General features: G+C 38.1%; 1 protein-coding gene across 1 annotated transcript; it reads right to left on the reverse strand.

The window, feature by feature from the left end:
- Positions 1 to 861: 861 nt before the first annotated feature.
- Positions 862 to 8,095, reverse strand: ERMN (ermin). Its single transcript, XM_066346037.1, has 3 exons — positions 7,505 to 8,095; positions 6,777 to 6,869; positions 862 to 3,950 (listed from the first exon to the last, which is right to left on the reverse strand). The coding sequence occupies exons 1-3, from the start codon at positions 7,743 to 7,745 to the stop codon at positions 3,454 to 3,456; spliced, it is 831 nt and encodes a 276-aa protein (XP_066202134.1). The 5' UTR covers positions 7,746 to 8,095; the 3' UTR covers positions 862 to 3,453.
- Positions 8,096 to 17,525: the final 9,430 nt, after the last annotated feature.

The raw sequence follows: 17,525 nt of genomic DNA on the forward strand, positions 1-17,525 counted from the left end.
GCTTCATCTTTTCCCATAATTTTGTTATTACTTAGTTTAAAATATGTTTTACCTATCACTTTGAAAAAATTAAATGTCCATTCACCACTTGAAAGTATACCAAAAGTGGCCGTGGCCAGTGATAGAGCACCAGCCCAACGTATGGATGTCCTGGGTTCAATTCCCGGTCAGGGCACACAGGAGAAGTGATCATCTGCTTCTCCACCCCTCTTCTTCACCCTTCTCTCTTTCATTCTCTCTCTCTCTCCCCTCTCATAGCCATGGCTTGATTGGTGATTGGTCCAAGTACATCACCTGTGCACTGAGGATGCTCCGCAAAGCCTCAGCCTCGCACCCTAAAAATAGCTCAGTTGTGAGTATGGCCCCAGATGGGCAGAGCGTCAGCCCCAGACTGGGGTTGCCGGGTGGATCCTATCTCTCTTCCTCTCAACTTGGAAAAGAAGGAGAAAAAGAAGAAAGTATACCAAAAGTAATACCCAAAGTAAATATGCAGAAACAGTTACTATAAAAAGTGTTGGCATTGTTACATTTATAAACTTGACAACTCTAAAGATGCATAAGTTTTTCAAGTTTTGGAGTTAAACTAAATCTAAAACAATGCTCAGTTCCTGTAAAAATAATAGAAATTTTTTTATGAACATGTCATGTTACTCATTAGAAATTCTTTTTGCAATTTCATATACAATCAATTTTGAGGCCTTCTTTAAAAGAAAATTTTAAAACAGAGTAAATAAATTAAAATAATGTATTCTCTTGATTTCTGAAGTAGTGTTTTTTGACCATTTTCATAGCTGCTGATATGTGAGGGTTCTTTCTCAGTTTTAAAGCATAGCTAAAGAAAATAAAATCTAGACACAAAAACAAGGGCACAAATTTTTATTGAGAGCAAGTCAGACACAGAAGTTCTTTAATTTGTAGCTACATAGATAGATTCTGCCATTTTCTGTGTCTTCAAAGTTACCATTACATTAGAGGTAAATTTTAAATTGACGGAGAAATAGAGCTCTTATTAATTCTTGTTTACCCAGCAACTAAGGGGAGAAAAAATCATTGTGAAATATCAGCATTCTCACAATAAATCAATTCTCCCTCCTACCAGGTACCAGGGTCCTTCTTCCAGCCCCAAACCTGGAAACATACAAGTGGTAAACTTCCCTGTGTAGTTACCAATTTGTATTCTAATATGTCTCGTATGAAATTCAAATATGATAAAATCCCTCAAGCAGTCAGAACCAGACCCTTGTCTTTGAGAAGTTACAAAGAATCAAAAGCCATCCTTCACCATTCTGTTACTTAATGGTCACTTAACTCTGTGGGCTTATATGAGAAGGCAGCAAGGACAATGCCAAAGAACAGGTTCAATGATCTTTTGCAACTGCAACTATGTCACCTCATATACAAGCATTAGTTTTTACTCATTGAATATACCCTGAAAAAAAATCTTAGTTGACAAAATCTTTCATGGTTAGTTAATCATCTGGTAAAAAAAAGCACAAAACTACGAAGGCCGAGGTTACTATTATATATGTGTTGGAACCCCAGAGAAGCTAGTTGTTTGGCTGTACTGCATGGCCATGGACTACACATCACATCATCATATCCCCTGGAATAACTTAAAAATACAGGCTCTGTTGATGGTAGATGAAAAATACGGTCCTGTTCTGTGATAGATAACACATACTGAGCTTTGAAGGTTAGTAGAAAACTGTAGGAGTCATCAGTAAATAAATAAAAAAAAATTGTCCAGGTGGAAAGGTTTAGAAGCTCTAAATAAACAAGAAATTGTCCTAGTGCATCAATTTTCTACCTAAGTGTATTATTAACAAAGACTTGATTTTTCTAGCTTTATTTAGAAAACTTGCCTTGTCAAGAATGAAAACTACAGGTTCTATAGATTAAGGGTGACAGAACTTTATATGGTCAGGTTGCAAAATACCTGTTTGAAAGAATAAAAAGAACACTACAATCAATTCAAATGGAGTCTTGTAAACACTAAATACTAGTATATGATACTATGGAAATATATTATATGACCAGGAAGAATTAAAGAAATTGCCATTAGAATGTGTGGGATTTGTTACACATAAATAAGCAATAATTTAAGAAGGGCTAAATCAGGCTTTTTTTTTTTACAAAATGAAAAAGAAATAAACAAAGGATTGAATAGTACAATGAAGACTGTATTACATTCAGACAATAAAGAATTGTCTTTTCATCCGCAAGGTCAAAAATATCTTTATTGTTGGTGACAGAAAGTACAGAATAATATAAATGGAAGCATGAAATAAAAAATTATGAAACTATCTAGAAACCTATATAAATATAGACTCTCCCTTTTTATAAATATTCAATACATTATTTGACACATTGGTTCAATGAAACTCCATAAGCACAATTTTAAGTGTCTTGATTTGGGCATAAATCCAGTAAATTATGTATTCCCAATACCTATCAGAGCTTTCTCACTAAAAATATATGTTCATAGTCTACTTTGAGAATATTCTAAAATAGTTATTTCCATTTTCATAATAATTAGTACAGTTATGACTAGAGTAGTCTTGGTTTTCTAAGGAAAAAATTATTCTGAGATATTATCAATAAGGGAAAGTGTGATAATAAAGAGGGAGTATTTTCTTTAAAATGTGCTAATGCTTTTATTCTCATTTTTAATAACATTAATTTTGCTGAAAGAGATTTTATTTTCTGTCACAGAAATATCACTATCTACTACAGCTCTAGTCTATTGCCCACCGATCTTCTAACCCCTCCCTGTATCTACCTCACAATGGATTGAATTCTTCTTGAGCACATAAAGGCAACATTTACTAAACAGAATTCTGACTGACAATTGCTTCGCCCTTCCAGTAGAACAATCCGGGACACTAACACTGAGGAAGCAGGCTTCTACTGAATTTCACCCTGCAGATGCCAAGAAAACAACTCAAAATCTTTTCTGAAGATAATAGGAAAGGCAAAATATTTTGAAAAGTTGATTTTCAGAGTATAAGATAGTGTTTAAAAGTTAAGAAAGGGGTAACAACAGACTTTCTATCAGCTTCAAGGTACAGGAAAAGAATCCCAAAAGAAATATAAGAATCATTTCCAAAAGATCTCTTTCTTTTACTGACACTTTCCCCAGCACTGCTCCTTTTAAAGCCAAATCCTGCGATTCCCCGGGGGTCCTGCTGTTTAGGGCTTAGCATATAATGCTGTTAGTGAAGTTTTAAAATGCAAATATCCATGAATAAATGTAAAGTCTTTTTTTTTTTTATTTGAAGTTACCGGACTGAATTTTGTCTAAGGTTATTTCCACATTATTCTATAGTGAACCAGAAAGCAAGCTTCCACGTCTTTAAAGGGGAGAACTGAAGTAAGGTTTACAAAGATGCCTCTCAGGAAAATAGAATTAGCTTTTGCTTTAGTGGGCCTGAGAACTTCTTAGATCCAGTTAGTTTATAAATGCATCATCGACTCAAATTCGTCAATTCTTTGCTTGGTATTCCCCTTCCTTATTTTCCGATAAGATATCGTATTGTATCTTGAATAAGCATTTCTGGAAACATCGCTCTTCTTCCCAAAACCTGGCTGCTCCTCAGGCGTGACAGGCTGGGAACTGGGGCTGCTCAGTGGCGAGTCCTCACTTGGATCACCTTCCTCTCTTAAGTGAGAACCCTCTTCGGTTTTTTTCTTAAATTCTATCACTCGAACTTCATCTTCATCATCATCCTCATTGTTAATTTCTTCATCCCAAACCTCTTGCGCTTCGTCACACAACACATCAACTTGGCTAGGTTTTCGGAATCCCAGCCATTCAATTTCAGTTGCTTGGTAAGCTTTGTTCTTCCTACCTTCATCTTCCCTTTCTCCTAGAGGTTGCTCAGCAATCCTTTCCTTTTGTCTACTTGTTTCCTGGTTACCGCTGCTCAGAGGAACCTTCTCCCACTGATGCCCTGTAGTAAAATCAATTGATAGTTGAGATGTGCAGACTAAATATAATAATATTTAGATGTTATTTTCCAAATTATTTTTCTGGACAATCATTTTCCCACATATGTCTTATGGCATATTATTTTATGGGTTACGAAGATATTTTATACAATAAAATGGGCTACTCCATCAAATTAGTTTGAAAAACTCTGCATTAAACACAGTTAAGTAACCTTCTTCAGAATTTATTCAAGTCTTTTAAATGCTAATGAATATTGTAAATCTCCAAGAAAGTTGGCAGCTCAACTTTATTTGACTATGGATTTCTTGTTGTTGTTATGGACTACTCTCTTGAGTGAGACTGGTATTCCCTGAGACACACTTCTAAAACTCTTGTCTAGCCTATCATGACTGGATGTGAATATATAAAATAAATATTTGGACCTATATTTTAACACACACACACATACATACATACACTGTTCTCAAAGAAAATTAGGAAAATATCTCACAGGGGGAAATAAATTTCTTTTTATAGTAAAAACAATGATTGCCCACATCTAGTCATACTCAGAGTAGCATATTCAGTATTTGGCCACCATACTTTTCAGAGTTGTCTTAAGGTACCAGGTGTAGAGGGAGGAGCAGAGGACCACAAATGCTCTGAAATCATGAGCTGAGGCTAACTAAAACACCAAACCCACCAAAACATACACACTTTAGTGTAATACTTGCCAGTAATTCCTAGAGAGCCAAGATTTAAAACTAATGTTGAGATCATATCAACATAGTACTAGACTATCCCATTGTTTTAGACATGTTCCTAATGACAGTAATTCAAGTTGTTTGGTACTTTTAAAAGGCTTAATTCGTTACAAACATCACTTTATAAACATATGATATCAGTATATTCTCAACTATATAGATTAAAAATGAAAAAGATTAGTTATAAAAGCGTAGAGGTAGTTCTCTGAGCTTTCACCCCTAGAAAACTCGGGTGGAAAGCTCCAGTCTGTAAAGGGCAAGATTCAGAAACATTATGTGCGTTATGTCCCTGGTCAGTCCTGAGTTCACTACTACCTTTCAACACCTGAGTCTAAATGAGAAACGAAGGTTTCTCTCTGCCCTTCCCTTTCACGGTTTTCTATTTTCACTGAAAGATGTTCACAAGTTCATTTCCATCAAAAGCAATTTTCATTCTCTTTTTATTTTTTCCCAAACTATAGCAATCAATTTGTAAACTTACAAAAAAGGATAAAAATAAAGACTGATTATCTCTTCTAACTGGTTGTACACAGGTGTCCAATTAACATTAGAATGTTTGCTATCATCTTGAGCTTTCTTTTATTTTCTTCTTTTCTACAAGAACCAAAGAAACTAATCTTTTTGCTCATATTCATGATTCGGACATGGAGTAGTCATGCATAAAATTACTTCTTAAATTTAAATTATAGTTTTCCTCTACATTTTTTAGCATCTTTCTATTTTTTAACCCAGGGGCATCCTCTTCGGAGACTTTATAGCTGCTTGCCATTCTGAAAATAAAAAACAACAGAATGTATACTTCTAGCTTACAAGAAAAACATATGTTCTACCAAACACAAAAAGATTCATTCGGACAAAAATTCAGCCTGAGACCCACTATTTTAAAAATCAAGACTGCTTTTGTTCTCTATTTGGTGAAAAATGAAAGATCCCAGAAAACTGTTGCTTCATTGGACTTCCTGTTTAGAAATCTGAAAGGGGCTCCAGATGGAATATTGAGATTCCTACCTCTAAAAGCTATGTTAGAAGCAGAAAGACTCAGGCAGGGAGGTTTAGCTCATTTCATAGAGGCTTAAGCATGATAAAGTATCTGTGATCATGTAAGGACTTAACAATGTCTGTTGCTCACTCCATTCATCCTTAAATGTCTGTCCAGCAGACCACTGCCTGTGGTTAGCAGACAGGCTTAGAGGCGTTGGGCAGAGAGGACAAACCCAGGAAACCGCCAGTCAGATCTAGGTCTTCCTGGGCATTTACTATGTGATTTGATATTCTAATAATTCAACCGTTAATCTCTTCAATATTTTTCTTGTTAAAGTCTTAACTAAACAAAATTACTTAGGTATAAAAAGCTGACTTCAATTTTGAGATAAGACATTGATGGCTGCAAAAGAGGACATAAATGATTAATTAGTAGATTTTTATTATTCACTGTATTTGGAAATTATTTAAATGTAGACATTTCCTTAGAAGTCTAAAAGATTGTGTGTCTCTTAGGCTCTTGAGTGTACTTGAAATATAATATCATCACTTAAAAATCAATGTTTTTTATCCTCCCATTTTCTGAAAAACACAATTAAAATTAACTTCATCACCTGGAAAATTTCTTTGACAAGAATTAGGTAACATTTTGTGCCTACATCAGAGGCCTGAAATTTTCCTTTAGATCAAATAAATTTATAGGATTATTTTAAACTATGTCAATTGCAAACTTTTAAGGATAAACCCACTTTGAACACATTTACGTTTCACAAGGTGCTGGACAAAGATTTGGAGATACTAAATCAAAAATAAAGGTTGATTTAATGAAAAAATTTAAGAGACAGATGCATTGTCAAGCCAAACTGTGACAATCAATTACAGCAATCCCTGCAGTCTCAGTGCTGAAGCTACTAGAATATTTTGTAAGTGGAACCCACAGATTGTCAGTACTCCCTTATCTGCCTAGAGCAGCTTTGAGCTCTGAAAGGCATTGCCTGGGTTGCTTTCTACACACCAGATGTATGTAACACCCCACGCCAGAACCATCATCCACATCTACTCAAACAAATTCTGTGTACAAGATGGAGGTAGATTCCTCTTACCTTCTCTGAATGTCACTTCATCAACACTTGTTTCTTGGAGAGAAAGATCTGTGATGGCTTTATGAACAATAAAGAGATTCTCTTCTGGTTTTTCTGTGGAAACACACACACACAGGATTAATATTTTAATATTTAAGTAGTCTAAGGTTCAATACATTATTAATTTAGACTCTTTGATTTTTAATTGTGATCACTAAAGATAACTTCTTCACTCTGCCACCTCATTTCTTCATTGGTTCCTTTTATTTATAAACATACTGATAATCTTCCTTTAATATCTTTGATTTGTAACCATCATTTACACACTTTAAGGTATATTTAGAAAAACAACTTGAAGATCTGAGTTCCTTTGGCTCAAATGATAATGGGGCTATCCATAATAATAATAAATACCGGCAGCTAACATTTATCCAACACTGAGTAATGCTCCCAGCAATCTGGCAAATATTGACACTATTTCTCTACCTTCTGCTGAGAACACTAAGTCTTCAGGAAGCTAGGAAGTTGTCCAGAGTCACAGAGCTATCAAACAAGTAAGTCTGAATGTGACCTGAGCAGAGGTTTGGTGCTGATGCTCTGCAGCCCCACCAGGAAAAGGGGCCACATTTGGGCAGGGATGGGGCGGGGGGAGATGTATAACACATTCCTGTCAGCAGAGTTTACCAAAAGAATCCTGAGTGAGTTTACCAATCAAATCAAGCAAATTGAAGAGAAAGAAAATGTTTTACCTTTTAGAATCTTCTCATCCATGGACCAGTTGAGCAGCTTCTTTCCTTGCAATTTTTCGCTTTTCTCCTCCTCTCCTTCTGTGGGTAGATCTTCAAGGTCAGGCCCTACCCTGTAGCATGGTGGGGGGCCATCCACGTCGCTGAACTTCTCATTGGTTTTAGTGATTGGCAGCTTGCCGTTTTCAGGTGGTGTATCCCCGTTAACCTCAACCTGACTGAATGTCACTGGGACATCTGTCATGATGTATGGCTGAGCCGGTTTAGAGAGAGCTTTGGGGAAACTGAGTACACAGAACCTTGATAAAATGCAGTCTCTTGTTTTCAAGCCCAACTCCTACTCTAAGAAAACAAATTATTTACTTTAGTGCACAATAACAAGCTTCTTTTTCTAAAGGTGCCCAGATAGAGTTTTAGAACAAAAGCAATAGGATTTGTCAGATTTGCCACCAGCCCATGAGCCAGAATGGAGCCAATCGCCACCTTCTTTGCTGCTCAGCAGTTCCACTTGCAGAATTAATGACCGCCTTTTGATTTACATAAACAAACAATCTGAGGCAATCAGGCTTTTGTGTTGGCATGTAGAGGGGGACTTTCAGCTTGTCAGTCCCCTTCTGGGAACAGAGATTTTTGTCCCTCTTTATAATGGCCCTTTGTCATTTTCCTTGTAATAGGAGCCACAATTGTTCCACAGCTTTAATCCAGAGAGAATGGCCACCTTGAGGCATATTAGTTCTGCCTTAACCAGCTTAACATTGCCAAACAGATTTTGTTAAGTAAAACCTCAGCTATTTTGTGGCGGACAATGGCTTCGTTTCTTATTCAAGAATAAAAACAGCTTATTAAAAACCTGTAAACAGGACAACTTTATTATAATTGGTTTTGGCAGCAGATTCCATGGTATGCTTTCAGGAGCCCAGAGAAGGACCTAAGGAAAAAATAAATCTGCCAGCTTGCTAATACCAAAAATGTTACATTCGAGAGTAATGCATTTGTTCTATAGCTTCTTCTTCTTTTCATTTTCATTTTTCCATTGATTTGAGAGAGGGAGAGTGGGAGAGGAAGAGAAGGAGAGAGAAGCATCAACTTGTTGTTCCACTTAGCTGTGCACTCATCGGTTGCTTCTTGTATGTGCCTTGACCATAGGATCAAACCCATAACCTCAGTGCACTGGGAGGATGTTTTATTCTCTGAGCCACCTGGCCAGGGTTGGTCTGTACTTTCTGATCCTCTAGTTTATTTATATTTATTGAAGCCCAACCTATCTTTTCAAACTGTAATATAATTTCTCCCGTGAAATTTTGCCTCCCCCAACCAGAAATATTCTCCACAGGATATTGCATGATGCTGGAAAAAGTATATAGCACCAACATAATCTGCCCTGAGGGGAAAAGGTGATTGTGTAAAACATCTGCTACTACCACATTGTTCTTTCTAAAGAAATTATGCTTTATTTATTTACTTATTTTTAGATTGTATATAGTGCAAAATAACCCAGAGTCTTGGCCCACACTGCCACTCAGGCCATCTTTGAATGCCTTCTCTTCCTCAAGGTCAAAGCCTAGTCCTAACCACTAACCAGGTCTTCTAAATTCTCAGCTCTGAAGCTGAAATATCATTTTTTTCTTTTAATTTTTACTTACTGATTTTAGAAAGAGAGGATGGATGGGATAGAGAAAAAGGGCGAGAGAGAGAGAGAGAGAGAGAGAGAGAGAGAGAGAGAGAACAACATCAGTTTGTTGTTCCATTTATTTATGTACTCATTGTTTGATTTTTGTGCATGCCCTGACCTGGAATTGAACCTGCAACTTTGGCATATCAGGATGATGCTCTAACCAACTGAGCTACTGAGCTACCTGGCCAGGACTGAGATATCATTCCTTTAATGATAGTTTCCCTGATCCACAGGATTAAGACAGGACTCCTGTTATACTTTCTTTGTCCTTTAGTTAGAGTACTCTTCACAGTTGTGATTAAATTAGAAAATTGCACGATTATCTGTAATGTCTCTTTCCTGTGTAGGAACCATTTTAATTTCCTTTTATGTGTCTCCACCATGTAGCATCTGTCTTGAACTAGGCAAGTACTCAATAAAATAATATATCATTAAATAAATGAATACATTTTATTTCTGAGAGAATACATTTCAGATCTTTTCTGAAGAGGGAAAGAGAGGTTGGATAGCAATTTTAAAATGATCGCCATCTAGGGCTGAGCTCATTAAGTTCTATGTCAGGAATGACAAATGCATGGCAGAGGTCTCATCCTTCTCTCAAGTGCTTGGAAGACATCTCTAGTAGATCCGAGATCTCTCTCCCTTGTCATCACTAGCTCTTCTCTACTCAATGCCTAATGAAATATAATTTTCATTCTACTCTTCTGAGTTCTTGTCTGAGGGTTTGTAATAAAAGACAGATTAAAGAAAAAAGTAACAGAAGTTTATTAGCATGTGTACCTCACGTATACATAGGAGATGCCCAGAGAAACTGAGTAACTCCCTGAGGTGGCCCAGACTACTACCAGCATAAATACCACTTTTCACTAAAGACAGAACAAAGAAAGTTATGTGTAGTGTGTGTGTGTGTGTGGGGGGGGGGATTGAGAGATTACCAGAAAAAGCACAGTAAACAAGGGCAAGGTTTATTGTGCAGTTTTTTAAGCCTTCTTCTCCATTGATAAGATTCTCTTGTGATTTAGATTCATCCTTCCTTTCCTGGTACAGAGAAGGAGACACACTTATAGAGATTTTCTTTATAAATGTCCATTTTCTCCTGAAAAAAAGAGAATGTTCCTACATTCTCTGCTTTGTTTTCAAAGCTTCTCTTGTGTCTGCTGTTTATCAAAAACGATTGGCTCAAAGTAATCCTTATGTTAAAGAGACATCTTCTGGAGCAGCACAGTGTGTTACCCTGAATTTGTTTGTTCTTGCTTGACAAACACTTATATGGTACTGATATGCCAGAAACTGTTCAAATGGCTTCACAAATAGTAACACATTTGATCTTCATAAAAGCCCTGAAAAGTAGAAACTATTTTTGTCCCTTTTTAGTACACTAGAAAAGTGAAGCACAGAGAGGTTAAGGAACTTGTTAAAGGGCACACAGCTACTAAGCCTACAGATGAGATTTTGCAGCATAGATCAAACCAAGTACCATCCTTTGCCTGGGGGCTGATGTTTCCATTGACCATAAGTCCCACTGAGCTCCTGCTTGATGAATTAACCACCTTGGCAGCAAGGTGTACAAGAAGTAGTTGTAGGCAGGAAAAGGCAGCAAAATTTCTGAGCTAGTATGAAGCCCTTCCCAAGATAGACACCCTAGCTGCTGAGGACAGTGTAGGGAGGGTCAGGGATCTCTTCTCACCAGGAGGAACAAGATTAGTCACTCAGCTCAAAGATCAGAATCTGGAGCTTGAGGGCCAGGTCAGTCCATCCCACTAACTTGGAGTGAAAACAGCCCAGGACCAAAGGTAGGAAGAAAATATTGCATGGAATTAGATAGAAAAATGCAGAAACCAACTCCAGAGCAAGGAGCACATGGGGACATACTAGACTGTGAGATCCTTAAGAGCAAGAAGTGATACTAGTTCTTCCAAATGCCTAGCAATTAAAATACAAAGAAAGAAATGCTCACATTAGCCTTCAAGACCTGTCTCCAATCACTCTCACTTCCCCTGAGACTGCCACGCCCTTTAATTCAAGAACACAGCTGACTGCAGAGTTTAGTTTCTTTCTCCCAGCCCTAGATTACTAAGACCCTACCTAGCAACCTGAAATTTACACCTCTGGTTTAGTTTTTATGGGAGTTCAATGTTTTTAATATTGTCCTTTTCATGCCATATGCTTTGACATATTTTCCCAACATAAGAATTATTTCAGATTTTGAAAGATGGAAAAATGATTCCAAGTTCCATCGAGATCAGCTAACAGTCTGCTCTTCTCTATAAAAAGCAGTGTCTTATGCTATCCTACCGACTAATGGAGGTTAGCTCATTGGTTTACAACGTGTATTATTTTCCTACAAGTACTCAGCAACATGAGATGCATTTAGTACCAAGATGAGGCTGCCCAACTAAAAAATAAAACATAGGGTACCCTGGCCAGTTGGCTCAGTGGTAGAGTGTTGGCCTGGCATGCAGGAGTCCTGGGTTTGATTCCCGGCTAGGGCACACAGGAGAAGTGCCCATCTGCTTCTCCACCCCTCCCTCTCTCCTTCCCCTCCCACAGCCAAGGCTCCATTGGAGCAAAGTTGGCCCAGGTGCTGAGGATGGCTCTGTGGCCTCTGCTTCAGGCACTAGAATGGCTCTGGTTGCAACAGAGCAACGCTCCAGATGGGCAGAGCATCGCTCCCTGGTGGGCATGCCGGGTGGATCCCGGTCGGGTACATGCGGAAGTCTGTCTGACTGCCTCCCCATTTCCAACTTCAGAAAAATACAAATAAATAAATAAATAAACATAGGGTATTTTATCCATAAAGAGTTAAGTTGCCACTCATTGTTTATCAGAAAATTTTAAAAAAGCCTACCATATTTTCCCATGTATAAGATGCACCCTTTTTTGAAAATTTTGAGGTTTAAGAACTAGGTGTGTCTTATACAGTGGTTGAAGATTGTTTTACTTGCATTTTCCGCTTTTTCGCATTTGTTTTTGCACTCATTGTTGAAGATGTGATAGGGGCCTTGTGTTGTGAATGGGACCCCAACATTGTGTATAGAGAGTTGGACATAAAGAGGAACTTAATCTTGCTTTTAGTAGCTGCTTAGAGTAGAAAATCCCCAATAGTCTGTACAGGAAGTTAAGCATTGACCGGAGCTTGCTGTGGCAGTAGCTTAGAGTGAAAATTTTTACAAGCCAACTAGTTAGATATCTTGATTTAAATCTTGCCTACAGAAGCAGGATGTAGTTTTATGCTTTTAGCCTTGCAGCAACTATAGGAAGAACTGTAATCAGCTTTAGAACAAAGAATGCTTTCTACCGAAATGTAAAGAATGTTATGCATACCTGTTGTAATAACTATGACTTTGTGGTTTATCCCCTTAAATACTGCTCTCTCCCTAGGCTTGGGGCTGTTAGCTGTTTCTCAGCTAGCAGTTGCCAGCCGGCTAATAAAGGCTCTTTAAATTTCTAATCAATTTGGGCCCCAATCAATAGTTACTCACGTTCAGTCTATAACAGAAGACAGTGATTTGTCATCAGACACAGATGAGGACAAGCTAATGGATGGGAGTTCTGACAGTGATGAGAAGTTGTATAAATTTTATGATGAATAAAACGAGTTCAATTACTTTATGTAATACATTTTTTTTTCAAATTTCAAACCCCAAAATTAAGGTGCGTCTTATACATGGGGAAATGCAGTAATTCTTGTGAAGCATGTTAGAATTTGCACTAATGATCCTTAATTCAAATCCTATTGCATAATCTCCACTGCATGAAATGTGAGTTTTTTTAGATGATTTCCTGGATTAGTTGTCCTTTTCCCTAGATTATTATACTTAATAGTAAAGGATATCATATAAATGTAACAATTATCACATTTGTAACAAAATATGATGATGACAGGATCTTCACCTGAGAATGTAAAGTACCAAAATGAAATTATGTAAATATGCACATTCCATTTGTCAAATGCCAAATGATTGATGTTAAGGCTATCTTGGGTGCAGAAACAAGATTTGAGGAAAAGCCATGAGCTCCTGACCTTCAATAATATGTGAAAAGCCAAGCCACAAATTAATGTTATAGTTCATACACCTAGCCAATGAGCACTGAATAAAAACAAGAAATAAATTTAAAAGACAAGTTTTTTTTCTCCTGGCAGCTTGGAGCCAATGTTTATACAAACAGAGGTTTGCATAGCTGCAACGAGTGTTGTAGCCATCAGAGTTGACACAGAAATTTGGAAGCACTAAGAGATCTCTTTAAGTCTGTTTTTGAGTCTGGTGTTGGGGCTAGAAGTCTACAGGGGAGGAAGTAGGAGGGAAAATAGATGAATAGAGCAAGAGCCCGCTGGTGACACAAGAGCAAGCTGGAACACAAAGGCAAACTGAACACAGTGTCAGTTCTCACTGCCTCTGACCTTAGTGGTCTGAGAGTCCTCCAGGAGAAGCTGGTTCCCTCGTCTGGCCCAGGACTCGGGGAGCTGCAGGAAGATGCAGGGAAGATGGAGCCCTCGCGGGCCAGTGCTGCCCACGCACAGGTGAACCAGCACATCAGTAACAGTGTGTGAGTTACAGGCAGCAGCCGCTACACTTCTGTCCTCCGCACTTCGCCCAAGAAGGTCTCTTTTAACCCACCTTTCTTTTTCAGGAAACATCAAGGAAAGGAAATTTTGGACAATGTAGTTTAGACTACTCAGGTTGACACTTAACAGCATCACCTCTTTGGACTTTCAGCACCTCTCTGAACCATAGTAGTACCATACACAAACTTTCAGCTTAAAACCCCACCAATATAACTCATAGACCAGGGGTCCCCAAACTACGGCCCGCGGGCCGCATGCGGCCCCCTGAGGCCATTTATCCGCCCCCGCCGCACTTCTAGAAGGGGCACCTCTTTCATTGGTGGTCAGTGAGAGGAGCATAGTTCCCATTGAAATACTGGTCAGTTTGTTGATTTAAATTTACTTGTTCTTTATTTTAAATATTGTATTTGTTCCCATTTTGTTTTTTTTTTTACTTTAAAATAAGATATGTGCAGTGTGCATAGGGATTTGTTCATAGTTTTTTTTATAGTCCGGCCCTCCAACGGTCTGAGGGACAGTGAACTGGCTCCCTGTGTAAAAAGTTTGGGGACCCCTGCCATAGACTTCTGCAGGGAACAGGGTAATGCCTCAATGAAGTGTGTGGCCCTGAATGTCCCTGAGGAGACAGGATAATCTGAAATGGTTCACTTAAGGGATTAACATTCTAAATTGAAAGGCAGAAATATAAAATGTCACAACACAATAAAATCAATCAGTACCTATCTGTTTTGGTTTAGAAAACAGTAACTGCCTGTTACCTGGTATAAATTAAATTACATTGATTACCTTGTGCCATCTTAGTGCCTTGTTTATTTAAGCCTAGTGCAAAGCAACAGCTGTCATTTTGACAGTACATGATCTCAAAGTAAAAGACGGTTTCTCCCAGGAAGCCAACAGTGAATGAAGTCTACGGAGAGCACATAAGTTTTAAGAATTTATGTAATAGAATTTACATAAGAAATTGAAAATTTGGCTGCATCTTATAAGAAGTATACTCTCTAAATTTACAGGTGAATCACATTTGTGTGTACATGTGTGTGTGAGGGGGATAGTCAATTATTTGTCTAAAAACAAAGCCTTTCTCATACTGCAGGAAAAGTGTACCTGTTTGTGGTCCTAGACCTGGGACCTGGCCTCCCAGTGAGCAACGGCACATCAAGAAAGACACTGGAAGAAACAGGCTGGAAATTTGGTAGGATTACTGGAAAGTAGAGCTTTGAAAGGAGCCACAATATAAGTCCCTGTGGCCTAGACAGGCAGAGGTGGGGGACGGGGAGGGATAGCACTAACCAAGAATTAAGAAGCCCCCTCAAACAGAGGACAAATGATCATTATCATCAGTGACCTTTACAGCAGTCAAGAGGATAGACTCAGATATCAAATGACCCGGAATGAAACCATAGCTCTGCTGTTTTGTGACGCTGGGCAAGGCCTGTTTGCAATGCAGGAAGTCCAGAGTTGGTTTCATACTTATTTGGATTCAAGGATTGAAACAATATCACACGTAACCTTCCTCTCCTGATTATAAGGCAGGTGACTATTAGGAGGTACTTGGGTAGACCTTAGGGTTCAGTCTTTTTTTGACTCACATAATATCTCCTGCTGAGTGAGTCAGTCTGGATGATGACTGGCCCAAAGGTGTCCAAGTCCTAATTCTCATAACCTGTGAATGTTACCTTATATGGTAAAAGGGATTTTGCAGACATGATTAAAATAAGAAGATTATCTTGGATTATCAGACTGAATCCAGTGTAAGAATCACATGGTCCTGATAAAAAAAAAAGAGGCAAGTGATGAAAGGGAATAGCATGGGTTATGATGCCTCAGCAAGAGGTTAGGGCGATGCAGGGAAAGGATCAGGAGCTAAGAACCGTGGACAGCAGAGCAAAGCTGAAAAAGGCAAGAAAACAAATTCTCCTTGCAGCCTCTGAAAGGGTCACAGCCCTGCCAACATCTGGACTTTAGGCTTAACCCTCTAGAACTGAAAAAATTAATTTATACTGTTTAAGTCACTAAGTTTGTGGTAATGTGTCACAGCACTAACAGGAAACTAATACTCTGAGTTTCTTTGGCTTTATTTTCATTGACTGGCATGGGGCAGAACATTCAGCTCTTTCAACCATTTGTGGGGTATGTATTTTTGATACTCAATTATCTTGAATTGCTTCTTACTGGCCAAAAACACCACTCATAATGTTGTATTTTCTTGTCTCTCATCTTTCCAACACTACAAGTTTGATTGAGTAGATTACAAAAAACTGTAAGAAAATTACAAACACTCCAGCATCCTTATATATATTTTTCTATCAAATCTCCTAAAATTCAGTTTTCAGTAGAAAAGGGTCTAAATCAAGGTTCAAGGGGACAGCTTCTAGCAATGAAGTTTAGCTTCACAATTAGGAATGAGCAAATTCTCAATGCTTCTCATCGCTCGTCCATGAAGAGTACATATTATTTTTATTGTTATTTGAAAACAAAGGACTCCTGAAGGACCAGGGTGTATCTCATCTACATATGCATGGAGTTTTTAAACAAGCCAAACTCTATAATTTGGAGTCAGATAGCTGAAAGTTTCCTTTTTCCTCAGCAGGAGACAATGTGAGGCTGTGACATGCTTGCTCCTGAGACTGGTGTAAGTACATTGAGTTTAGATCTAACGTAAATCCCCAGGAAACCTTCAGTTGTTGGCATTCTTTAGAACAGGTTGTTGGGAGTCATTGTAAACAATGGTGTCATCTACTCTGACTAATAACATTACCGTGGATTGGAATTAGTGCGTGAGCACCCATCGATGGCACTACAAACACCGCTGTATATTGACTTGGTGGGAACTAGTCCTAAAAGCATGTTGAATAACAGGTAACTGTGTAGACCTTAACGCATAGACCCTTCTCTCATATGAACCCATGCAGTAGAGAATGAAGAGCTCAGGTAAGGAAGGATAAGCCCTACAAAATAAAATTATTTCACTCTCTTGGCTATAATATTAACAGTATGCCATCCCAGATGCATAAGGGAGTGCACCCCAATAGACTGGGCTCTTTAGAGCTCTAAACCAAGCAATTATAACTCTGTTTTACTTACAGTGGGATTTTTCATAATAAACTTTAATGGAGAGAATGGTTTCTCTATTCGCAGAGACTCTGTAAGTGTTAGCAAGATAGAAATGAAATTTGTGCAGGTGTTTGCTTACAAAACCACAGAAAAAGAATTTTGAAATGTGTATGCTTACATAGTCTTCAGTATTTTTAAAATATTTTATAAGCCTCCTGGGGAAGCAGAGCTGCGTGAAAGTAATACCACTGTCAGCAGTGTCCTACCTAAACTATTTTGAATGTGACTAGGAGTTTAAGGCAGCGTGTTGTTTTTCCATGGAAAAACGCAACAAAATAATTAAACACATTTTCCTTAAGGAACAAAGAACAAAATGAGTCTTCTCTGATTCTGAAAGAAGGTGAAAGTGATGTAACCATGAATAAATACAATTTCTCCGAAGATGCCTCTGATAATTTAGGCCAGTAAAATTTGGGAGAAAGCAGGAAATATTCATATGTTCTCAGTGAGGGAAATAAAATTGCAGATATATCATTATCTTTTACAAAGCGTTCGTGTTGAATCCAAGAAAGGAATGTTGGACAGCTAGCTATACTGCTGACTTTTAGACGAAGAGAGCAATCACTTTAAAGCTCTATTTATTGATTAGTTTACTCACCCCTCAGACCTTGAAGCCAAACAGGAAATGTATTTCAGAAGCCGCGCAGCTCAGAGAAGTGTGGGAGCAG

The sequence above is a fragment of the Saccopteryx leptura genome, chromosome 7 (assembly GCF_036850995.1).
Source record: "Saccopteryx leptura isolate mSacLep1 chromosome 7, mSacLep1_pri_phased_curated, whole genome shotgun sequence".
In the NCBI taxonomy this organism is placed as follows: Eukaryota; Metazoa; Chordata; class Mammalia; order Chiroptera; family Emballonuridae; genus Saccopteryx; species Saccopteryx leptura.

Excerpts from the sequence above, each read along its gene's own strand:
- ERMN (XM_066346037.1), bottom strand. The coding sequence starts at position 7,745 with ATGACAGATGTCCCAGTGACATTCAGTCAGGTTGAGGTTAACGGGGAT. Across the intron at positions 6,870-7,504 it reads GGATGAGAAGATTCTAAAAG|AAAAACCAGAAGAGAATCTC; the intron begins GTAAAACATTTT and ends GTGTTTCCACAG. Across the intron at positions 3,951-6,776 it reads TGAAGTGACATTCAGAGAAG|GGCATCAGTGGGAGAAGGTT; the intron begins GTAAGAGGAATC and ends ATTTTACTACAG.